The sequence below is a fragment of the Bubalus bubalis genome, chromosome 4, assembly GCF_019923935.1.
Source record: "Bubalus bubalis isolate 160015118507 breed Murrah chromosome 4, NDDB_SH_1, whole genome shotgun sequence".
Classification (NCBI taxonomy): Eukaryota; Metazoa; Chordata; class Mammalia; order Artiodactyla; family Bovidae; genus Bubalus; species Bubalus bubalis.
The window spans coordinates 75,305,885-75,331,447 of record NC_059160.1 but is presented as its reverse complement, the minus strand read 5'-3'; the positions used below and the strand labels follow the sequence as shown (position 1 = coordinate 75,331,447).

General features: G+C 36.3%; 1 protein-coding gene and 1 non-coding gene across 4 annotated transcripts in view; both read right to left on the bottom strand.

Moving 5' to 3' along the window:
- Positions 1 to 25,563, bottom strand: part of NUP107 (nucleoporin 107) — a 47,566-nt gene that overhangs the window by 9,839 nt on the left and 12,164 nt on the right. For all 3 annotated transcript variants that reach the window (XM_006042955.4, XM_025283934.3, XM_025283935.3), the window contains 15 exons: positions 23,322 to 23,449; positions 22,326 to 22,374; positions 15,916 to 15,987; positions 15,430 to 15,518; positions 13,154 to 13,232; positions 11,505 to 11,618; positions 9,129 to 9,219; positions 8,908 to 8,984; positions 6,757 to 6,816; positions 5,861 to 6,006; positions 5,686 to 5,734; positions 1,775 to 1,844; positions 1,354 to 1,472; positions 616 to 654; positions 145 to 295 (listed from right to left, as the gene is read on the bottom strand). In XM_006042955.4, the coding sequence (XP_006043017.3) occupies positions 145 to 295; positions 616 to 654; positions 1,354 to 1,472; positions 1,775 to 1,844; positions 5,686 to 5,734; positions 5,861 to 6,006; positions 6,757 to 6,816; positions 8,908 to 8,984; positions 9,129 to 9,219; positions 11,505 to 11,618; positions 13,154 to 13,232; positions 15,430 to 15,518; positions 15,916 to 15,987; positions 22,326 to 22,374; positions 23,322 to 23,449 (1,333 nt within the window). The remainder of the gene's footprint in view (positions 1 to 144; positions 296 to 615; positions 655 to 1,353; positions 1,473 to 1,774; positions 1,845 to 5,685; positions 5,735 to 5,860; positions 6,007 to 6,756; positions 6,817 to 8,907; positions 8,985 to 9,128; positions 9,220 to 11,504; positions 11,619 to 13,153; positions 13,233 to 15,429; positions 15,519 to 15,915; positions 15,988 to 22,325; positions 22,375 to 23,321; positions 23,450 to 25,563) is intronic.
- On the bottom strand, positions 2,595 to 2,726 carry LOC112584819. Its single transcript, XR_003109217.2, has one exon. It is a non-coding gene; the product is annotated as a small nucleolar RNA SNORA38 (small nucleolar RNA).

Below are 25,563 nucleotides of genomic sequence, written 5' to 3'. Positions count from 1 at the left end.
ATTCCAAAACAGAATTTCATTGAAAACTTCATTCCTTCTTTTCCTCTCAAGAGAAACAGGATTTAAAACTAGAAGGATATATGTTACTAAGACAAAATGATAATCTGCCTACAGAGCCCAACAGGGGAAGCCTTCCATTTTTACCTGCCTCTTTAGCCAGCTCCAGGCAATGGTGGCGCTGTTCAAACTCTGTAACCCCTTCCAAAAACAATGCATACTGGGCAACAGCAAGGTCTCGAGGCAAATGACAGGTATAAAATGCTATGAGATTTGTATGTTTCTCATTTATTAAAAGCTGAAAAACAGAAAAAGACCAAAATGTTAATATGTCAATAATAAAGCAAGTTCTAGGAATAACAGCATTATTCAATTCAAAATTTTAAACATATTTAGGAGAGATGCATACAGACATAGAGTTGTACTGCTAAACAGGATTAATTTTAAATTCCAAAAGAAAGTGTTTATGATAATTAAGATATTTATGTATTTTGATAACCTTTCTGCCACTAGATATTAAAATACTATCATTCTGATTTATATTTTCATTTAAATAGTCAAAGGAAAAAAAAAGAATCAACCTGTGGGTTTGATTTTACCTGTTTTACCAGAATTTACCTGTATGTATGTCTTTAAAACATCAATGGAAATTTCTTCCTTCATAGGAAAAAAAAACATATAATTAAATTATAAATACAGCTGTTTATATGTACCACCAATATATCTAATAAAAATCCCGCCATAATGATTTTTAGTACTTACCACTGAGCAATTACTACATGCCAGGCTAACTGCTTAACAAATTTCTTGTATTAACTTACCCTAACTCTTTGTGAGTAATTACTATTATTGTTCACATTTCAGAGGAAGAAAGTAAGACTTAAAGAGGTTTTATTTACCCAGATTTACACCACTAGAAGCTTCTGAGTAAGAATGTGAATCCAAGATTTTTAATCCAAAACCCCAGCTTTCAACTACTACATCATTCTGCCTTCTATGCATACTCTGCCCAAAATGTTACCAATCACTTAGGACAGAAGAAAAAGAAAGAAAACAAAGGTTTAAAATCCCACAGAAAACTTAGTCTGGTTCAGTTAGCTTAGCTGGTTGATTTAGAGTTGGGTACTGATGAGGACTGAAGTTATAAACTGTCTCCAAACCAGGTAACCATCAGCACTCTGTACTCACAGATTAGAACATTGATGAGTCATCTGCAGTGAGTTATCACTGAGCGACAATGCGAGACTATGGTCACCATTTCTAGAAAACAAAACCCCAAAGTAGCATGTTTTCCTGACAATAGATGTATCAAGCGTCAGCCTTGCAGAGAAGAGTATACAACTCATTTTTATTTACTTTGGTCTGTAGTCCCAGAGTGCGGAAAAACAAAATGAGGTGAGTCATGAAGCGGAGGAGGTGTCCAGGTAGACTGTTCCTGCTTTTGGAAAGCCATTTGCTAAATTCATCCATCAAACCTACAAACCATTAAAGCAAAGATTTAGATGGATACAAACCAAAAAAGAGATATAAACACTATCCAAGGACATTTATTATATTCATATAGCACTCTATCAATTCACTGTCTTATGAACTACCATATAAAACAGCCTCTGGATTAAATTCGAACTTTATTTTCTAAAAATTATATAGTTGCAGTCAAATAGGTTGAAAGAGATGACAAGATGTGGTAAGTCATATGCACTGCTTTGATAACTTTTTAGAAAATTACTTTAAAAAACCAAAGAACTCATGCAAAGTAAAATAAAATATATCTTACCATCAATGTCTCCCAGGATAAGGAATTTTTGAACTATATGATAATGTTCTTGATTCTCTTCTAGAACTCTCTGAAAAAATTTTTACATTTTCTATAAATTTATTATGGTCATTCTGTAGCATATACTCATTGGTAAGCTAAAAACATACAGTGTTGAAGGAACATATACAAACAAAGGGCTTCCCCGGTGGCTCAGCAGTAAAACAGTCACCCTGCAACGCAGGAGCCGCAGGAGACATGGGTTTGATCCCCGGGTCGGGAGGATCTCCTGGAGCAGGGCATGACAACCCACACCAGTACTCTTGCCTGGAGAATCACAGGGACAGAGGAGTCTGGCAGGCTACAGTCCATGGAGACACAAAGAGTCAGACACGACTGAAGCCACTTAGCACACGTGCATGCAGACAAAGAAAAAGCTAGAAATGAAGGGTATTAGGAAACCTAAATAAAGTATGAGAAAGATACTGCCGTTGGGACTCAAGGTTGAACATTATTTTTTGAAACAGAGAACTGTGATAAAACAATTTAATCTCTGTGAATGTTATGAAACTTTTATTTGTTTTAATGTATTTTACTGTTTTCCTTGACCATCCATGGTGAACCAGAAGAGAAGGGGACAGGTGACCAAAGCAAAATAAACTATAAGATGTCCTTCAACATAAACAGTGGTTTCTGAAAGCATTCATCTGCAAATGGCACCAATAAAATCCATCAAAATAGTGATTAGGCACAGAGTAGAAAAAATTTACAAGTAACCTGCTGTTAGATTTTTTTCCTAAAGAAAATAATTCCTATATTTTTGGTCAAATTTTTTTTTTTTCTATGTGAGATGGTTAATCTTGAGCTTGCAGCAAGGAAGCTCGCACCAGACTTCTCCAAATCCACATTTCCTTGCCTCCAATTCTTATGTGTCCAAAAGATAGGAAACCATAGACCTGCCTTTGTAGGAGGGTTTTAATTTTTATTTGTCTAAATTTTCTTCCAGCAGTCTTTCTGTCTTTTTTACAAATATCTGCTCCACCTAGAACTGATTGTAATGCATGTCACGAGACAGAGATCTAGCTCTGTTTTATTTCAGATGGAAAATCAATTATGTCCATACCATATATGTAAATAAACCACCCCTCTTCATCTGAAAGGAAAGGTCATCTGTCCTTAGGTTCTCATATATATTTGAATCTAATACAGACTTTTATGTTCTGATGATCTATTTATTCCTGTGCCAATTCCATTCTGTTTTATTAAATCTTTTTTATTATTTTATTATTAAGGAACAACATAACTACTATTCTTTTCTAAATCTTATTTCTATTTTCACTTACTCTTTTACATGGAAATTTTCTGTCCAGAAATAATACCCCAAAGCAATAGGTTTCAATGTTAACTTTGGAATGACTGATATTAACAACAAATCATCTCATCCAGGAATGTGCTAAATCTATTTATTTGTGTCTTTCAATAAGATTCTATCGTTCTTTAATGGAGGTACTCAACCCTTGGCTATTTATTCCTAGGCATCTTACATTTTTGGTCAGTAATTTAAATGAGACTTTTGGGGGATATTTAACTTACATGCAGAGTACATCATGAGAAACACTGGGCTGGAGGAAGCACAAGCTGGAATCAAGATTGCCAGGAGAACTATCACCTCAGATATGCAGATGATACCACCCTTATGGCAGAAAGCGAAGAAGAACTAAAGAGCCTCTTAATGAAAGTCAAAGAGGAGAGTGAAGAAGTTGGCTTAAAGCTCAACATTCCGAAAACTAAGATCATGGCATCCGGTCCCATCACTTCATGGCAAACAGATGGAGAAACAGTGAAAACAGTTGCTGACTTTATTTTGGGGGGCTCCAAAATTACTGTAGATGGTGATTGCAGCCATGAAATTAAAGGACGCTTACTCCTTGGAAGGAAAGTTATGACCAACCTAAATAGCATATTCAAAAGCAGAAACATTACTTTGCCAACAACGGTCTGTCTAGTCAAGGCTATGGTTTTTCCAGTAGTCATGTATGGATGTGAGAGTTGGACTATAAAGAAAGCTGAACACCAAAGAATTGATGCTTTTGAACTGTGGTGTTAGAAAAAGACTCTTGAGAGTCCCTGCAAGAGACTGCAAGGAGATCCAACCAGTCCATCCTAAAGGAGATCAGTCCTGGGTGTTCTTTGGAAGGACTGATGCTGAAGCTGAAACTCCAATACTCTGGCAATCTGATGCGAAGAGCTGACTCATTTGAAAAGACCCTGATGCTGGGAAAGATTGAGGGCAGGAGGAAAAGGGGACGACAGAGGATGAGATGGCTGGATGGCATCACCGACTCAATGGACATGAGTTTGGGTAGGCTCCGGGAGTTGGTGATGGACAGTCAGGCCTGGTGTGCTGCAGTTGATGGAGTCACAAAGAGTCAGACACGACTGAGTGACTGAACTGAACTGAAATCCTTTTCTTACTAGCTGTAACAAGTATAAAAAGGCTATAATTTTTTCATAACTTTATCTTGAATTTAGATACTTTAAAAATGCTCTTAATTATAGTAACTTATTGAGTCACAAATTTTCTAGATTTATCCTTTTATCATATGTAAACATTCCCCTCTTTTTAGATTTGTATTTATTCCTTGACTTTCATTTGCTGGAAAATAAAATGAATTATTTTCATTTGCTAGAATCTCCAAAACAGACTGATTTAAAAAAAAAAGAAAAATCTGATAGAGAAAGTAACTTTTTTCACTATACAAAGAGATCTTATACAATAAAAAGGAAAAGATAAAATTCAACAGAAAAATTAGTGAAAGTTCTAAATAGGAAATTCAAAAATGGTCAATAAACACAGGAAAACTTGCTCAGCCTTATGAATAGACAGGGAAATATGAGAAGAACAGTGAGTTTCTACTTCCCACCTTCTCTGATGGGTTGGCAAAAACAAACAAAGTATGACATGTGGGGCTAGTGAGAAGGTAGGGAAATGGTCATATTAATAACTTATTTGTAGGAATATGAATTAATTGCTACAACCGGGGAATTAATGTGAAATACATATACCCTTTAACTCAGCAGCCCTGCTTTCAGAAAACTTATTGTAAAGAAACAGGACTCGTAGATAAGCATAAATAAGACTAACAAGAACATTCACCACAATGCTAGAAGTAACCCAAATGATTACCAAAAGGGGAATGATTAAAAAAGGATATATAATTCTATAGAATATTATATACCTGTTAAAAATAATAAGTTAGGTTGTTAAATTTATATGCATTAACTCAAAGACAGTCTCATTAAACAGGGGTGGAGGGGGTGGGGCAAAGGAGGGAGCCATAAACGAATGCAGGTAGAATGACACGAAAAACAACCCCAAAAAACAAAATCCTATATTGGAATATCTACATATATTTCTAAGAGTGTGGAGAAGGATACGAAGGATACATATCCATGTTTTATCATCTCAGTGAATGAGAATAATCAAAAAGAGGCTGAGAGGAAATTTTATAAAGGTCTTATATAATACATTTTTAGATTATTTTGTTACAAGTATATACTAAGGTCATTTTTTTAAAGTTTTAAGAATATGACTTTAAAAAATACTAGATTATTTTGAGATCTAGGAAAATAAAGTTTTGTTAACTTTCCATTCCAATTTAATTTTTCAAGAAGAAAGAAATGAACTAGCCTACATGCATGCCATATATTTCAATGAAATAAATTCTAAACCAAATAAACAGAAATGATATATCATTTAAATATGCAATTAAATTTCTTCCTTTTAAAGCAATCTCTTACTTGAGTAAGCCATGAGGAAAGAAAGAGAGAATATAACAAGATTCCACATACTTTTGTGCCTTTCAGCTACAGTACACAACAATGTAACATTTAGTTTCTGATTCCAATTATCCTGAAACATTAATATTTACCTTTTTATCAGTAGCTTGAAGTTCTTCAAAAACCTTTTCTAAGGTCCAACTTTTGAAACAAAAATCAAGAAAACGGATAAAGTAACATTAATATATAATATGAACAAAGACTATAGAATAAAACTTCAGAGCATACTACAAATCCTCATGATGAAAAACAAGCCAATAGACTCACTTTGCTTCCAAATATTCTCTAGGGAGTTCTTCGGTTTCATCCAGAGTCATTACTGATGTCCTGATCTCCTGTTCGACCAGACTGTCCACCATCACCCTGAAGTAGGCCCACACTGTGTCCTCCCAGGTGTCACAGACAGGAAGCAGCTTTACCCGTTCCAAAAGAGAAACATGCAGACACAGTCAACAAAAAAAAGGAAAAGCAGCGAAACCTCTTGATATGAACTATAAAATCACTATAATAACATAAAACACATGGATTATAAACTATCACACCAAATAACCCTGTGTCTCCAACTTCTCCCCAAACCACAACTTTTTTTGGTGGAGGGGCACAGTGGGCAGCATGTGGGATCTTAGTTCCCCCATGGAAACAGTGGGATGGAACCAGCAGCTCCTATAGTGGAAGCGCAGAGTCTTAACCACCATCAGGGAGATCCCTCAAGCCACATCTTCTAAGAAGTTTGGACTCTTATAGCATCAATTTTCCATGCTGATATAAGATGGTGTTTCAACTAATTAAAATAACATCCCTCAAAATAGCTATAAAATGTAGGGGATAGAGGGGGTTGAGAAGCACACATACGTGAGACAATTCAAAGTCATACTGTGCCTTGGTGGTACATTTCTGGATAAAGCCATGGTAACAAAAGTTATAAATGTGTATTGTAATTATATTTACAATTCTGAGAAACTGAAGTCTGACTGCACAGATTAAAACATCATATGGGATATGGGATACATCAAATTAAGTAGCTCAAGTTACCATTCTATTTCATAATAATCTTATCATTGCTATTCTTAGAAACTAGCTTAAGCTTATATGATTACTATATTAGAATATTTTATTCAGCTGATTCTATTCCATAGGAAAAAAGATTAAGATACATTGCATACCTGCTTGAGATTCCCACTTAGAGCTGCATAAATTGCTCTCTCATATCTATTAAAAAGCTCCTGAAATAAATGAATATAAATAAAATTAACTACTGTTTATCTCAGTATGTCAATTTTTTTCATAATCTGGAATTCTGCAGTATCTTCTAAACTGAACTTATTTGTTCCCAAACAGTTTCTAAACTTTAGTAAAAGATCTCCTAGGGGACTAAGAAGGAAGGATCCCTTAGTTTGATGTAGTCAATAATGAAATCTTCCAGAAAAGTCAAACAGCTAAATTTCAAATACAGAGTGAAAGCAGATTCAACTCTAATGGATGCTTTGATTATTTTATAGTCAAATTTTATTCCAGATAGAATCCGCATAGATGTTTTCTCCTATAAAATTTCTAAATACCTAACACTACCTGATACTGATCTAAGAACATCAAACAAGGCCCTTGGAGCCTGACATGTACCAGTTTGCATCAAATTCCTAAGCACAATTAATTATTTTCACCAAATTATCCCATTTTACTTTTGGATTCTATTAATGACATTTCCTGTTTTCTCATCATCCAAACAAGAGACTTCAGAGACTCTCACTACATAATTGAGTCTTCCTCTGCCTTCTATTTCCAGTTTCTGGTCCTGACCAAAATTGTTCCTTTCTTTTCTACTCGCCAAAGTAACCTAGGACAGGCCCTTATTTCTTAGTGTCTGAATAATTCTGACAGGCTTCTAACTAGTTTCTCAGTCTTTAGTTCATTCCATTTTAAGCCCATTTTCCACTGCCATGCTAATCTTCTTAAAGCACTGCTGCCACATGCCCTCAAGGTTTAGATGGCTCACTACTATCTATGGTACAAAGTTCCCATTCCTTGGAGCAACATTTGAGGACCACCATTGCCTGCTCTTAATCTTTTTCAGTCATCTTAGGGCAGCATTTGAGGATCACCACTGCCTGCCCAGTCAGTTCGGCTACAGTGCTTGTTTTGAAAATGTGAATTTGTTCCAATGCAATTGATTTATCAAGGAACAATTTGAACATAATACAAACTTCCCATTTCTTTATGCACAATTTCATCCACAAGAAACACTGGTTGAATACAGGAAACAACACCTAACTGAACCAAGCCGCTTAGAAATACACAAAACTGACACTCCTCAAACATCTACCAGCCCCCTGGGCTGTCCAGGTGTGTGTTAAATTAAATCCTTTTGCATCAATTGTTACAATTTTGTTTGACTTCAGATAGCAACCTCCTATCACTTCTCAGTAACTCACAAGCTGCAACCCTCTCATATCCAGTACCACAAGCAAACTCCAGTTCTTTTTTAAGGTAAACTTTCTATTTATTGCAGTTACTTATGTATTTCTTGTTTATTTAACAGAGTGAAACTGTGTGGCTTTTATTAAGTTTTTATCTTTTTAAGCATTATTGATGGTTTTTGAGTACTGTGCTCTTAACTCCATTTTCCCTCAAAGCTCTGGATTTTCTGCAACATTTGCCCTGCTGCAATGACTGCTAGGAATGCATAGGTCATGTCACAACAGAAATGACAATATTTCCTTTCGTGAGCTTTCTGCTCCAACCTGACAGACCTGCCTTCCCTTGAGTTTTCCCAACCTAGGCATCCTATTTAGAATTTCCTCCTCTGTTTTTCATGACCAATAACTCAAATTTTTAAAAGATCGATTCAGTGCTCTCTTGGGAACCCAGCCCAGTGCTTATTCTGTGACTTCATTTGCTACTCTTTCTTTTTTTTTTGTATTTTTGTCTTATTTCAGCACTTAACTCTTAGTGTCTGAATGTGAAAGTGAAGTCGCTCAGTTGTGTCCAACTCTTTGCGACCCCGTGGACTGTAGCCCACCAAGCTCCTCTGTCCATGGGATTCTCCAGGCAAGAATACTGGAGTGGGTTGCCATTTCCTTCTCCAGGGGATCTTCCCGACCCAGGGATCGAACCCAGGTCTCCTGCATTGCAGGCAGACGCTTTATACTCTGAGCCTCTGATTAATAAAGCCTACCCTATTCTTCAGTCTGACTGAAAGTTCTAAAAAACAGGAACTTTAGTTCTTAACTACTCTCAAAATTCCACAGCATTTTCAGCAGGCCTTCCGTGTATTAAAAGTAAAAATCAGTATCAGTAAATATTTTATTATATCTTACATCTTCTGCCATTCTCCAACAACTTATTTTCCAAATGCATCTATATGGATTCCCTTCAACAGGTTCTAATTCTGTTCCTATAAAATAGTAGAAGAAATAAAGTTTACAGTTTAAAATGATATCTTACTTCAATAATTTCTAAAAACAAAAGCTATACTTCACAAAATTGCTATTTAGAGTTAAATATATCCCAACTCTCAGAATAAAATCTATTAAAATACCTCCATTAACATTGGGGTCATGATAGAGTTTCCAGCCTTCAAGTGTTGCAGCTCTCCATGCCTGGCCACAGCGTTTGCAGAGTCGCTGTGCCTTTAGAAACAATAAAAAGATGGTTGGCCATATAACCAATGCAGTACCAAAGAAATACGTGTGCTTTGTAGAAAAATATAAGTGATTTAACAAAGGATTATATAACTTATGGCACAGATGTCACAAAAGGATGGTGTAGACAAATTAGTAATGGCATTTCACACATGCATGTCTTTCTGTGGTCCCTATCTTTCTTTCCCTAATAATCCTTTTGCTCTTTGATTTTAGGCTCACCACTAGATGCTTATGGTACCTGCAAGCATTTAATTCTGCTAAAGACAAATGGGTTAAGAAGGTTGATGACCCCTGATTTATGTAAAAATAGTGTCTATAATGACAGGGGTGCTACTGATCATTCAGGCCATAAACATGATATGTCTTTATGTTAAATGTGACCAATCAGATGAACCTGATGAACCACTGAGATAAGACACATGTTTGTTGGTCCAGAATCTCTTCAGGAACCATCTCTCCCCCATTTAGTTCACATGGTTTGAGTAGATCATATGATTCCACCTCTGAACTCAACCATTAGGCATGTGATCTAACAAGAATCACTCCTAGGACTCTTGCCAGAGATACTGGGAAAGAGACAGTCCTTTTGCTAGGGTTGTTCGCTTGCAGGAAGGTATAAGGATGGAGCTGCTGGTGGCTGTTATTGACACAAATGGCTTCCTGAGAATGAAATCACTGAGAGGATGCAGAGTCAAGAGCCTGGACAGTATCTAATGACATCTTCTGAGTCCCGGGATCCTGCCAGATATAACGCTCTACACTTCTCTGTTCCAGGAACCACTCAATTCCCTGCTTGTAAGTAATCTGAGTTAGGTTTCTATCATTTGAACCTACAGAATCTGATTAATACAACCAGTTAAAAAGCATCATACTCCAAACATATTTTGAATTTATGGCTCATAAAAGTTTTAAAAGCTATAATTAAAGCTATAGTGTAGCAACATGGAAAAATATTTTTAAAATATTTGATATGTTATCTGAAAAAAGGCAGGACAAAATCTGAACGTAGAATCTTAAAAACATTTGTCTAAGTGAAATTAGCTAGACACAAACGAGCAAATATTATATGATTCCACTTACATCATAGCTAAAATAGGCAAATTAACAGAGACAGAAAGTAGATCAGGTTACCAAATATTGAGGGAAAGGAAAAATGGGAAATTACTGCATAATGATTCGAGTTTCTGTTTGGAGTGACAAAAAAGTTTTAGAAACAGACAGTGGTAATGAGTGCACAACACTATGAAAGCACTTAATGCCACTGAAATTAACATTTGAAAATGGTCACAATGACAAATTTTGTTATATATCTTTTATCATAATGAAAAAAATCAATATTGCAATATACCAAAAAACTACTGAGTTAGTCACTTGAAGTGGGTGAACAGTACAGTATTTGAATTATATCTCCATAAAGATTAAAAAAAAAAAAAAACCTGGAGGTATACTGTGTTTACAATTATGTTAAAAAGAGGTACAAAAGAAAAAGGGTTGTAAGTAAATTTTTATTTAAAACCTCACTATCTGTGATTATATAAAAGCAGTAGGACCTTAAAAGTTTTTGTTTTTCAAGCCTCTCAGTAATGTGATTATATTTTTGTTTTCTGTTGTTAAAAATACATCTCGTTTGCCATTGTGACTCCTAATATCCTGCTCGTGGCTTGGCACAGTGGCTGGCCGTTAAATATTTTCTGAATAAATGAATATATGTTACTTCTTTTCTTAATTAAAAAATAAGAATGATGTTTAATAATCCAAGGGTTACTACTATAAGAAATTATTTAATATATGCTGGTGGTTTATAACAGAGAAGAACAAACAACACTTTGAACTAACATATTTCTATCTAACTATCACAAAGGAGGTTACATTTTAAAGAGGTGAAGTTAAAAGGAAGAAGTTTGAGGGCATCATAGTCTTCAAATGCTACACAGTGTCAACTAGAAGAGCAATCAGGGTCAGATTTATTCTTAACCCTTAAAAATCCAAACCAGAAATAATGAGGCTATGCCTAGAGTACAAAGTACAAATATGGGAAGCCAAGGCTTAACTTCTTATAAAGAATTTTCTACCAGAGATATGCAAACTAAAGTGCACTGCTTTCTGAAACAATGTGTTCTTTATCATTGAAAATGTTAGGTGTTAGACCCAGAAAATATTGTGAAAAACATTAATGCATTGAGGAAGTATACTAAGTTGTCACAAAGATCCCTTCTAACTTACAGTCTGTGACTTTTTGACACTGGACAAGCAGGGTATGTATCATTTACCTCTTCTGTCATTCCAGCACGAATTAGAGTGAAAAGATATTTGAGTAATCTGACTTCATCTTCTCTATCCAGATCATCAAGTGGCATCTTCTGTCTTATGGGAGCATCAGGGTCCTACAAAAATTAATCAATCAACTATAAATCCTTTATATACATATATGATTTAAACATCATCGAGACATGATAAACATCTCCTGAGTTTATATACTGAAATAAACTAATTTAATTTAGTTAGGTAACAAACAGAATGAAAAAGTGGTAAATGTTCCAAATAGACGTAACTGTCTGCTGCCCATTCAAAACAGACTCCACTGGTCCACAAAGCTGCATGCCTTAGTCAGGCAAGGCAGAGAGATCACTAGCCCAGCCCAGAAACTCTAGAAATTCTACTCATAATTTAAGTAGACTTGAACTCTACCCTGCTGTAGCAACTATGTGGCCAACTTAATCCTAAGTAGAATTAGGCCTAGATGGAGAATGAGCAGAGAAACTCCAGGAATCACAATGCATGCCTTGACTAGAAGGTACATAGTTCTTCCTGAGAATATATGAGAAGAGAGCCCAGTATAGGATTAAAAGTACATAAAAATAAATCCATGTCCAACAAAAGAAATTGTAAAATAGATTTCTGATAAATACCTCTACCCTCCGACAGTTATTCCTAACTACCTTTCATGAATAGAAAGAAATGTGCATTTAAACATTAAGGATAACACTGGCCTCACTTCTGCAGCAAAGAGCACACATTATCTACATGATGAATTTCAGATGAAAAGCTATTTTCATGTGACTTAAAGGGAGGAAGTAATTCTTATTCCAAATGTTACTGAGTAATATGAGTATCAGTTCAAAAAATGGAATGCATAATAGGTCAACTGGCTAGTTCCACAAATATTTTTGCAGATATAATCATTCAATTTTGGAAGATGGTTTCTTTCTGACTAAAGGAAATCACTTTCCAGAAATTAAGGATAAATGATTTTTAGTTGTTTGTTGTGGGATAATTTTGCTACAATTTATTACAAGCACTGTCAGTAGTTTCCAAGTAATTTTCATCAAAACACACTTTTGTTACAAAATAGAGTTTTACTCTATTTACTCATAGAGTAAAAGAGTTTTAGTCCATTTTTTCAGTTCTTACTTACTTCTCTCACTCTTCACTATAAACTTTTAGTTCACATGCCTCCACCTATCACAAAGCTCTGTTTTGTCATTTCTACAATTATTAGACTCTCATTTTTTCAAACCCACTGTTAGTCCCATTACTCATATTCTAGAATGACTTTTTTCTAACCTCAAGCTAATTCACAAAGCTTTATTTTCTCTCCCTGCTTTCTACACAGAAGAACCTTCACAGGTCACCATCTTATAGTTAAAGAGTTAAAACTTGCTATAAGATCAAAATTAATTTGTTTTAATGCTGGCAAATCAGGAATACTTTCTACATTCTCTTTTACAATTTACAATCCATTGGCCACAGATGGGCTCAATACATGCCATTAAATTCAAATGCAACTTAGTGCTTTTTAAGAGTTAAACAGTATATGCAGTCCTTCAGAAATCTAAAACAAGGATCCAAGAGAAGAAAATTCTGTCTTTAAGAAAATCACTTAACTTTGAGGGCAACTTTCATTTCAAAGAACACTTACCAATTCAGTGACAAGAGGACGGACACTTCCTATATAAGAAGATAGCTGCCGCTGTTTCAAGGTATGCAGAGTATTTTCCCTGAAAATATATGTACAACTTCTTTTTAGAAGAACTATTTGTATAGGTCTACTTAAAGCATCAAGTCAAGTCACAGTAAGAGTACCAACTCAGAAAAAACATGCACAACACTAAATACAAAGGGGCATTTTAGCTCAGATGACTAACAATGTTGAACATTTTTTCATGACTTATTGACCATTTATTTACCTGCTTGTGTAAGGTATCTGTTCAGATCTTTGTCTTTTTTATTGGGTTATCTCTTTGTTACAAGTTGGAGTTCTTTATGAACTACAGGTTCTTTATGTTTCTTCCAATCTGTGGCTTGCCACCAATTCATTTTCTCAATTATGTCTTTTAATAAGAAGTTTTTAATTTTGTTAAAGTCAAATCACTCTTTCCCCTTTACTGCTTTCTGTGACAATCACTTACTCTCCAAGTCACAAAAATGTCCTCTTATATTTTCCTCTAAAAAGCTTTAAGTTTTAGCTTTTACAACTGGGATTATGATCCATCTTGAATTAACTATTGGGTACAGTCCAAGGGGGGGCTTCCCAGGTGGTGCTAGTGGTAAAGAACCCACCTGGCAATGCAGGTTAGACCTAACAGATGCAGGTTCGGTCCTTGGGTCAGGAAGATCCCCTGGAGGAGGGCACGACAACCCACTCCCATATTCTTGCCTGGAGAATGCCATGGACAGAGAAGCCTGGCAGGCTACAGTCCACAGGGTCATAGTCAGACACGACTGAAGCACCTTAGCATGTACACACGGTGCAAGGGAGGTATCAAGGTTAATCTTTATTTACACAGATACGCAGTTTTCTCTGTATGGTTGGTTCAAAGAACATTTCTTTCCATCCTGGGCTGCTTCCATGCCTTATTAAAAATCAAATGACCATATATGTGTGGTTTTGTTTTAGGATTCTCTACTCTCTTTTATTGATTGGGAAAAAAAAAAAAAGACCAACAGGTAAAAACTTGCCAAAATCTTAACAGATATTTTAACTTAAAGTTTTTTTTTCTGGGGCTTCTCTGGTGGCCCAGTGGCTAAGACTCCACACTCTCAATGCAGCAGTGGGGGCTGGGTTCAATCCCTGGTCATGGAACTAGATTCCATATGCCACACAGTTAAACAAGCTTATTTTTAAAATTTTTTCTGAAAATGGAAATTTCTTTCAGAAAAGTCAACACGAATCAAGATTTAAAAACTATATATATTTGGTAGCATTAATTTTCTAGTTAAGCAGAAAAAAATTGATTTGCAGACTTTATACACGTTACTGAATTCAAAGGCAAACTAAATGTTTCTCTTTTTTATATTACTTTTTATTGGAGCATAGTTGCTTTACAATATTGTGTGAGTTTCGGATGTACAGCAAAGTAAATCAGCTATATGTGTACATATATCCCCTCTTTTTTGAGTTCCTTCACATTTAGTGAACTTTTCCTTTAGCTCTTGAAATAAACTGTCCCTTTAACCTGGGGGCTGCTTTCTGGTTTCAAGGTTTTAACAATAAATTAGAAGCATTGCAGAATGTAAGGAAAGGGGGAAAAACACACACACATAAGTAGCTAGAAACACAGTAGAATTCTCTTGATGATCAAGCTATGATTATTAAGAAAATGAATGCTTGATCATGATAACATGATCATGTCATTCTTTTATTCTCAAGGCTTCCTATCACATTTAGGATAAAGTTCCAAACCCTTAGCTCGGCTGACTGTCAATATATTAGCTGGCTCTCTTCAATCTCATTAAGTACTATTCTTTTTCTTTGCTGTGTTCACACTGGCCTTCATGTGCAAATACTTTACCTTCTTAAAGTCTCTGCAGTTCCTGCTCTTGCCCAGAGCACTTGTCACTCAAGTTTTGCATGCCTGACCTCCTTTATTTCTTAAAAGCCTCTTACTCTTACTACCTGTAACCTTATTTCCCTAGAGAGGTTTTCCTTGGTCACCTCTTCTACTTAAAATAACTCCCCTTATTATCCTCTATCCATCAACTCTTGATTCCTTTTTCTTTTAAAGCTATTAACACCTAACAGGATATATTTATTTGCTGTCTAACTCTTGCACAATTATAAATCCCATAAAGGTAGGGCTGTCACCTGTTTTGCTCACAGACTGAATTCAGCAAGAACTGAATAAATGGTTGTTGAAAGATGGATAAACAAAATCAACATTAAGTGACTTCAGGAATAAAAGTTTAGTGACTTACCAATATACTGATTTTGCATAAAATTCAATATTATCAGAAAAATCTCCAATCTCATCTTTGGCAATGCTTTCTAACCAGTCTACCACCAGCTAGGGAAGGAGATAAAAAAAGAGCATTAACTATAAATTTTGTTAAGGATTTTATTTGAAGTAGTACTACTCCCACAATTAAAACAAAGTTTCTAATTCAAAAAATACCAATAACTTTTTCTACCACTATTTTTACTTTTTAAAGATGTATAAATATTATGGCAAAAGAAATTTTCTAGAGGAATAATACAGTTTTTAACAGGCTATTCCTGTAAATGCTAGGGCTATTATTTGAAAACCAAAAAACAAGGTGCTTACTTCCTTTTAATTATAAATTAAAAGATGAAAAAGAAAAAAATTTAAGGAAAAAGTTTCAAATCTAAAAAACTTCATTTTTTAAATGTCATTTACCTTTTCTCCATATTTTGCCCCCAAAATGTAAAAACTCTAGTCATACCTGACTTTGTCGGACAAGTGAATCTCTCTGAAACAATGCTTCCACAACTGCTTTTTCACTGGCATTAAGAGCCTATTTTAAAAATTTGATGGAAAAAAAAAAAAAAGATGCTCAAGGAACATTATTTCAGCAGAATGGTAAAAGAGAATCTGAAATAAGTATATTTTATCACCCATAACTATTTTAAGACAGCAAATCTGTATATTCATCTTTGAAAATTTTTTATAAATAAATTTCAAACTGCTAGATCAATGAGCAGCTACTCTTACTTGATATTTTAATTCTTGGTTACACTTAAAATTTTTAAGTTCTATTTCTCCAGAGATGTTGTTTTAGAGAACAATAAAACATAAAACAAAATGAAACAATTCACAATAAAGGGCAGGATGCAGTCACGAGGCATATTAGGAAGTTAACGTTTAAAAATTTTTGAATCTTTTCATTCTACACTGAAGTTGATGGACAATAAAACTTAGGAATAATTCAAGGTTCTAAAGACTGACTTAGACAACTTGACATAAATACTAACAAGTTAAATCAAGCAATACAGTAAAAGGATAACACACAATGACCAAATCTATTAATTCATCTTATTCATGGTTCAAGGAAAAGAGATACACATGAATCTTGTGAACATGTATGTGTGCTCAGCCGTGTCCAGCTGTTTGTGACGCCATGGACAGTAACCCGCCAGGCTCCCATCCATGGGATTTTCCAGGCAAGAATACTGGAGTCTGTAGACATTCCCTTTTCCAGGAGATCCTGATAGATGCCAAAATGTCATTTGATAAAAATATCCTCATAAATTAGAAATAAAAGAATATTTTGCCAATGTAATGGAGTATCTATTCATAGTTGAAGCCTATAGCAAATATCAGAGAAGGCGATGGCACCCCACTCTAGTACTCTTGCCTGGAAAATCCCGTGGACGGAGGAGCCCAGTAGGCTGCAGTCCATGGGGTCGCTCAGAGTCGGACAGGACTGAGCTACTTCACTTTCACTTTTCACCTTCATGCATTGGAGAAGGAAATGGCAACCCACTCCAGTGTTCTTGCCTGGAGAATCCCAGGGACAGGGGAGACTGGTGGGCTGCCGTCTATGGGGTCGCACAGAGTCGGACACGACTGAAGCGACTTAGCAGTAGCAGTATAGCAAATATCAGATCAGATCAGATGCTCAGTCGTGTCCGACTCTTTGCGACCCCATGAATCGCAGCACGCCAGGCCTCCCTACTTAACTGTAAAGAGAGACACTCCTTTTAGAATCCAGAAGATGGAAAAAATAATTGCTGAAATTACTCAAATTTACTATTAAAAGTTCTAGCTAATATATAAAACCAGAAGAAGCACTAAGTAATTAAAAATATGGAAGAAGAGTCACAGTCATCACTATTTGTAGATTAGCAGGAATGCCTACCTAGAATAGCATGATAATCAACAAAAACTATTAAAACATGTAAGTGAGTTCAATAAATAGCCAAATATAAGATAAATAATCTTCCAAGATGTGCATCTCACTAGCTGGGAATGAAATAAGTATTTGTAGAATAAATAAATTAAAAGATTGAAAAAATATTTTAAAGTATCTTAAGTGAAAAAGCAAGTTAACAAATGTGGTTGAAATCATTTATTATAAAATAAAAGTATCTTTTCTTCTTTTTTGACTATTCATAGTTGCCTTAAACATAGGTCACTTTTTGTAATGAGAACACAAAAACAACTAAACCCTAAAAGAGCACCTGGTCTTTATGGTTTTAAAGGCATATTTTTACTAAGGATTCAAAGAACAGGTTAATTACTATAATTTTCAAACAAAGCGCACACACACGTGCACACATACACACACACACACACGCACACAAAGATGGAAGATGTATGAACTTGTTCTGCAGAGCTGGCACAATTCTAGGCATTAGAACTAGATATGAAAAAGTAACTAAAAAAATATATTTGGGAAACTTCTAAAAAAAATCAGCTAATAAAATTTAGTAGCATATTTATTAAGAATATATCATGACTTAAAAGTTTATTCTGTTTGAGGACAGTTCAACATTAGGAGAACTATTAATGCAAACCATTATGCCAATAAATTAAAACAGTTATCTATAGGACTTCTCTGGTGGTCCAGTGGTTAAGAATCCACCTGCCAATGCAAGGGACATAGGTTTGATCCCTGGTCTGGGAAGATTCCACATGCCACGGAAAACTAAGCCCATGAACTTCAGAGACCACGCGCTGCAACTAGAGAAAACCCATGTGGCAACAAAGACCCAGTGCAGCCAAAAATAAAATACATTTAAAACAGGCATCTACAGAAGATGAAAAGCATTTGACTGCAACTCTCAGCTAGTTAAGAGAAAAAAAAATTCTTATTCTTCACTAAAACAAAATCATTCTTATCAAAAGTCAAGTACAAGAAAGGAATACCTGCTATCATTGATATAACTGTATGGGAGTTCTTGGCCCATGATATAAGGCAAGTAAGAGGAATAACAGACTATGGACTTCCTTGGTGGTACAGTGGATAGGAATCTTCCTGAGAATGCAGGGAACATGGGTTTGATCCCTGGTCCAGGAAAATTCCACATGCTGTGGAGCAACTAAGCCCATGTGCCACAACTATTAAGCCTGAGTGCTAGAGCTCCCATGCTGCAACCACAGAGCCTGTGTACCCCAACTACTGAAGCCCACTGGCCTACAGCCTGTGCTCCACAACAAAAGAAGCCAGAGCAATGAGAAGCCCATGCACTGCAACCAAGAGGAGCCCTTGCTCGCTGCAACTAGAGAAAGCCCATGCACAGAAAGGAAGACCCAGCACAGTCAAAAAAATTAAAAAATAAAAATAAAGAGTAAAACTTTCCTTAAAAATATACCAGAGTAGAAGGATTAAAAGAAATTAATTATTAGTAGATGATTTCTGCCAACAGGGAAAACCCAATAAAATCAAATTTAAAACTTGCTGGAGCTAATAAGAGGTCCAAAAGATGGTCAAATATGAGCTTTACATGTAAATCACTAGAAAATGTAATAGGAAAGGAAAGTCATTCTCAACAGGATTAATGTAAATCCTTTATAAATGACTTTTATGAAGAGCACAAATCTACATAATCTATAAAAGATCTAAATAATCAGAGATGCCATATTCATGAATAGGAAAATCCAACATAGTTAAGACGTCAGGTCTTCCCAAATTAATATACAGATTCAATATTATTTCAACAAATTTCCCAAAAGGATTTTTAAAAAAGGAAATGAAAAAGTTTATCTGGGAAAACGTGTGCAAAAATAACCCCAAATGTTTTTTAAAATGAAGAGAAGACTTAAAATAGCAAAACTCCTGAGCTAGAGTGACTCAGTTGTGTAGTCCTGGTTTTCAAATAAAGCAATCAAAACAAAAAAGATCTATGTATAAATATGATAGGGCTTCCCTGATAGCTCAGTTGGTAAAGAATCCGCCTGCAATGCAGGAGATCCCAGTTCAATTCCTGGGTCGGAAGATCCACTGGAGAAGAGACAGGCTACCCACTCTAGTATTCTTGGGCTTCCCTGGTGGCTCAGCTGGTAAAGAATCCACCTGCAATGCAGGAGATCTGGGTTTGATCCGGGATTGGGAAGATCCTCTGGAGAAGGGAACAGCTACCCACTCCAGTATTCTAGCCTGGAGAATTCCATGGACTGTATAGACCAGGGGGTAAGAAAGAGCCAGACACGACTGAACGACTTTCACTTTCATAAATATAATAAAGGGTGTCAGGATAAATGGATCTCTATTGGGGAAAAGTTAAATCTCTTGCTCCCTTCGCAAACAATCTGGATGAATTAACTTCTTGTATCGGAAAAAAAACTTCATGTAGAAGAAAACATTGAGAATAATTTTCACATGGGTAAGAAAGGCCTTCCTTAACAAGATACGGTGAATGATAAAGGAAAGCAGGATGGATGTTATCAGTTAGATGGAAATGCCTGCCTGACAAAGACCCCTGAAACAAAGCTGAAAGACAAGTGACAGAAAGACTATCTTTACCATGTTGAGGAAAGAAAAAGAAGATCATGAACAGACAAGTGAGCAAAGAATAGAATTCATACAATATAAATACTTCAGAATTAAAACACTCCATCTTATTAATGATTAACGATATGCCTGTTAAAGTGAGGTACTTCCCCTCCAACTGGCAAAATCAAATGATTGATAGCAGAGCAAATATTTTCACATACTGTGACAGTGTGAACTAGTACATTTCATTAGGAAGGCAACACGACAATCTCTCAAACTTTGTCCCAATGATTTCACTTCCAGAAATATAGGAAATCCTCAAATGTGTAGGTGCGAATGTTCATTGCATTGATTACTATAAGAAAAATACTGGAACAATTTAAGTATGTCCAGCAGAATGTCTAAAAAAAATTATGGTACATTTATACTTTAGCGTACTATGAAAAAATAAGGTAAACTTATACGAATTGACCTGAAAATATATATTTATATTGATGAATAATAAAAACTCTCCGTGGACTTTCCTGGGGGATGAGAATTCGCCTGCCAATGCAGGGGACACAGGTTAAATCCAGGAAGATTCCACATGCCACAGAGCAAGTAAGACCCTGAGCTGCTGCTACTGAGCCTGCGGACTACAACTACTGAAGCCCATGCACGCAGAACCTGCACTTCTCAACAAGAAAAGTGACCACAGTGAGACACCTGCTCACCGAAACTAGAGACAGCCCACACAAAGCAATGAAGACCCAGTGCAGCCAAAAATATAATAAAGTTTTTAAAAATTTAAATAAAAAAAATAAAAACTCTCAGTATCATGTATAAATGAGAGCATACTATATGGTAAAAAAGAAAAAAAAAAAGAGAACCCCCACCCAAACCATCCCTGCCAAACGAAAGCCAGGGAGACTAGACAAAAGTTACTGGCATAATTCCTAAGAAAAATGATGAAAGTTCTGGCTTAAGTGGTGGCAACAGAAACAAGATGAGAGAGCAGAAGTGCAACAGAAGAGACAGAGTCAGCAAAGTCTGATACACAACGTGCAGTTGTTTCTGAGATGAGGCAGAGACCAGTCTAGACCCTGGCTACTCAAAGTGCAGTTTACAGACCAACTACACCAGCACCATCTGGGAGCCTGTTAAAAATGCAGACTCGTAGGCCCCTCCCAGACCTACCTAATCAGAATCTGCACGTTAACAAGATCCCCAGGTGACTGATGTGCGCAGCAAAGTTTGAGAAGTGCTGGCTTAGGGAATGTTCATTGGTCATGGTGCTATCCACTGAAAAGCAAGAGTGGGCTTGACTTCTGACAGGCTGGAGTTATGGTACTTGAAAATTATTTTGCTTTAAAAGAAAAAAAGAAATACATTTGACCTTGGAACAATGCAAGGGTTAGTCAGGGTTATCAATCCTCCTTGTACTTGAAAATCCAAATATAATTTTACAGTTGGTTCTCTACACTGCTGGTTTCCTCTGTATTGGAGGTTCTGCACCTGAGGATTCAACCAACTGCAGATTGCATAATACTGTAGTATGCGTTTAGTGGGGGAAAAACCGATCTGCGTATTAGGTGGACCCATGTTGTTCAGGAGTTAATTGCAGAAGGTGCTGACTTCTGAAGGGGGGCAAAGTGGCTAGGTTCCCACAGGTCTGCTGGGAGGTGAAGAAAACTATGAGAAGACGATTTACAGAATGAGACCAAGTCGGGTGACTCATTCCCTTTAGGCTCTATCTTCTCTCTGCTTGGAGTCTCTAGGAGAGGACAAAATACATTCAGCACTGCAAACAAGTCTGCACAATTTAACAACCTGACTAATACCTGGCGTGCTGCAGTCCATGGGGTTGCAAAGAGTCGGACACGACTTGGCGACTGACCAACAACTAATACCTTTGCTAGGAACCAAGTCACTGCAACACCCCACCCAAATTGCACTAAAAAAAAAGCTTCTGCTGAATGGCCTAAGGGACAACTCCTTCAAATTTCCTAGAAATTCAATGTTTCAAGTTCAGTGAGACACACCCTTCACTGTCTTAGAGGGTCCTTGGTCTGAAGGAAGGCAGTTTTAGAACACTGTGATTGCTCTTCCCAAGGTTTAACTAAATATTTCAAAATGACATTCTCAACTTGATCTTAAAAAAACTCCCATAAAACTTCTGTGTATATATATGTATAAAGATGCAAAGAAAATGTCTGGTAGGATACATACTGATTTGTTAGACTGAACAGTACGAAGGATAAAACAGGACTTACACCTTTCACTCTACACTGTACATCAGTTTTGCTTACTGTATCTTTTATTTACTTGTAAAATTTTAAAAATGGAGAAACTCTAGAGGAGCGTCAAAAATCAAATTCTACTATAAAAACCATTTCAATTTTTAAGCATTTATAAAGAAAAAACAATATAAAACTTACAGTAATTGCAAACATACTTTCATCTTCTAATGCAGACTGTATTCGGTCTCTGGGGAAAAACAACACAAAATGAAAAAGCCTTATTTCACAAGAGTAAATGAAATCACCATTAAGCTAACACATGCACAAACTTGCATTCCATCTGGGGTAACTTAGCCAACATGCTTTAAAAACAAGAATCAAGTAGTAAATGCCTTCTGACTCTTATATTGACAAAAATAGTATTTACTAAAAATAAACACAATACAAAGTCTTTGACGGCCACCAGCTAATGCATAAACTTAACTTTTGAATGTAACGTTTTCACATGGCCAAAATGAAAAAATACGATTTTCTCTTTAGGTATTCTCACTGGGATGAGAAAGGAACAGAATGAGAGCCAAAACCAAGGAGTATCTAAGAAAAATTTGGTTAACTTCTCTCAGACTTCTACATTATATCAAGTGTATCTGCCACTTTTTTCCTTAATCTATCTTCTTCTAAATATTGCTGTGTTTTTAACACTTTCCTTAAATCTTTACAAATATCCAATTTTTGGTAGTTACCAACTTTATGATTTAATATTCCCCTCTTTCCTCCTAACTCACCTCTGACAACTAAAGGCATTAGACAAGATAAGCATCATAAAATGGCAGAACTGCTAACTGCTAAGTCGCTTCAGTCGTGTCTGACCCTGTGCGACCCCACAGACGGCAGCGCACCAGGCTCCCCCGTCCCTGGGATTCTCCAGGCAAGAACACTGGAGTCGATTGCCATTTCCTTCTCCGATGCGTGAAAGTGAAAAGTGAAAGTGGAGTTGCTCAGTCGTGTCTGACTCTTAGCGACCCCATGGACTGCAGCCTACCAGGCTCCTCTGTCCATGGATTTTCCAGGCAAGAGGACTGGAGTGGGGTGCCACTGCCTTCTCCGATAAAATGGCAGAACCTATTTCCAAACACACCTATTCTATCTTCTAAGTTAATCACCAGTTTATTTCTGAGTTCTACACAACTTTACCTATACAAAGAAGCCAGCAGCCTCCATGTGACCATCTCCTGTTGAAGAAGCCAGAGCATACTGGCTGTTTTTGAAAACTTCTGAAGTCCAGGTGTTGCTCGGCTCACTATTTTATTCAGTATATTTACCTGAATTAAAGACACAAAGTAATTCTGAGTCACAACTTTGTATTTTTCAAGTACATAGTGCCAAAAGTATACATTTACATTACAAATTTTTCCTGTCTATTGCCTTTTTAAATTAAATGTAATATAACATTCCCACTAGAAAGGGCCTTACTTTGAAGTAAGGTGTGTCTAGGTGAGCATGTATGTAAAAGTTTAACATATTCTAGACTTCAGATTCAACAGTAACAGCCATGAGTACATTTTTCTCCCTGTAGATCAACCCAGAAGATGGCTAAATCTAACCTATGCCTGGTAAAATCATATATCATGGACCAACAGAGCAGAATGAACATTAAAAATAAGATACTTTCAAATTATCTGAAAAATTTATACCATATAAAAAACATTAAGAAAAATTCTCCTACTGGTACAAAGACTTTTGTACCAGTCTTTTCCTAAGACTCCTTTTCCTATTTGGAACCAGGCTGTTGTTCCATGTCCAGTTCTAACTGTTGCTTCCTGACCTGCATACAGATTTCTCAAGAGGCAGTCAGGTGATCTGGTATTCCCATCTCTTTCAGATTTTCCACAGTTTGTTGTGATCCACACAGTCAAAGGCTTTGGCATAGTCAATAAAGCAGTTTTTCTGAAACTCTCTTGCTTTTTCGATGATCCAGCAGATGTTGGCAATTTGATATCTGGCTCCTCTGTTTTCTAAAACCAGCTTGAACATCTGGAACTTCACAGTTCATGTACTGCTGAAGCCTGGCTTGGAGAATTTTGAGCATTACTTTACTAGCGTGTGAGATGAGTGCAATTATGCAGTAGTGTGAGCATTCTTTGGCATTTCCTTTCTTTGCAACTGGAATGAACACTGACCTTTTCCAGTCCTGTGGCCACTGCTGAGTTTTCCAAATTTGCTGACATACTGAGTGCAGCACTTTCACAGCATCATCTTTCAGGATTTGAAATAGCTCAACTGGAATTCCATCACCTCCACTAGCTTTGGTCATGGTGATGTTTCCTAAGGCCCATCTGACTTCACATTCCAGGATGTCTGGCTCTAGGTGAGTGATCACACCTTTGTGATCATCTGGGTCATGAAGATCTTTTTTGTACAGTTCCTCTGTGTATCCTTGCCACCTCTTCTTAATATCTTCTGTTTCTGTTAGGTCCATACCATTTCTGTCCTTTATCGAGCCCATCTTCGCATGAAATGTTCCCTTGGTATCTCTAATTTTCTTGAAGAGATCTCTAGTCTTTCCTATTCTATTGTTTTCCTCTATTTCTGTACATTGATCGCTGAGGAAGGCTTTCTTATCTCTCCTTGCTATTCTTTGGAACTTGGCTTTGGAACCCATTCAAATGGGTATATCTTTCCTATTCTCCTTTGCTTTTGGCTTCTCTTCTTTTCACAGCTATTTGTAAGGCCTCCTCAGATAGCCATTTTGCTTTTTTGCATTTCTTTTTCTTGGGGATGGTCTTGATCCCTGTCTCCTATACAATGTCACAAACCTCCGTCCATAGTTCATCAGGCACTCTATCAGATCTAGTCCCTTAAATTTATTTCTCACTTCCACTGTATAATCGTAAGGGATTTGATTTAGGTCATACATGAATGGTCTAGTGGTTTTCCCTACTTACTTCAATTTAAGTCTGAATTTGGCAGTAATGAGTTCATGATCTGAGTCAGTCAGCTCTCGGTCTTGTTATTGCTGACTGTATACATCTTCTCCATCTTTGGCTGCAAAGAATATAATCAATCTGATTTCGGTGTTGACCATCTGGTGATGTCCATGTGTAGAGTATTCTGTGTTGTTGGAAAGAAGGTGTTTGCTATGACCAGTGCATTCTCTTGGCAAAACTCTACTAGCCTTTGCCCTGCTTCATTCTGTACTCCAAGACCAAATTTGCCTGTTACTCCAGGTGTTTCTTGATTTAAATGCTCAAAATAGTTGGCTATTACTATTATTTCAATTATTCTTGAAGCTGTTTTCCTTTTCTTTAAAATAGACAACTTTTTGAGCAGTTTTAGATTCACAGCAAAACTGAATAAAGTACAGCAAGTTCTCATTACTTTCTGCCCCATATATACACACTCTTACCCCTCACTATCAATATCCAGTACCTGAGTG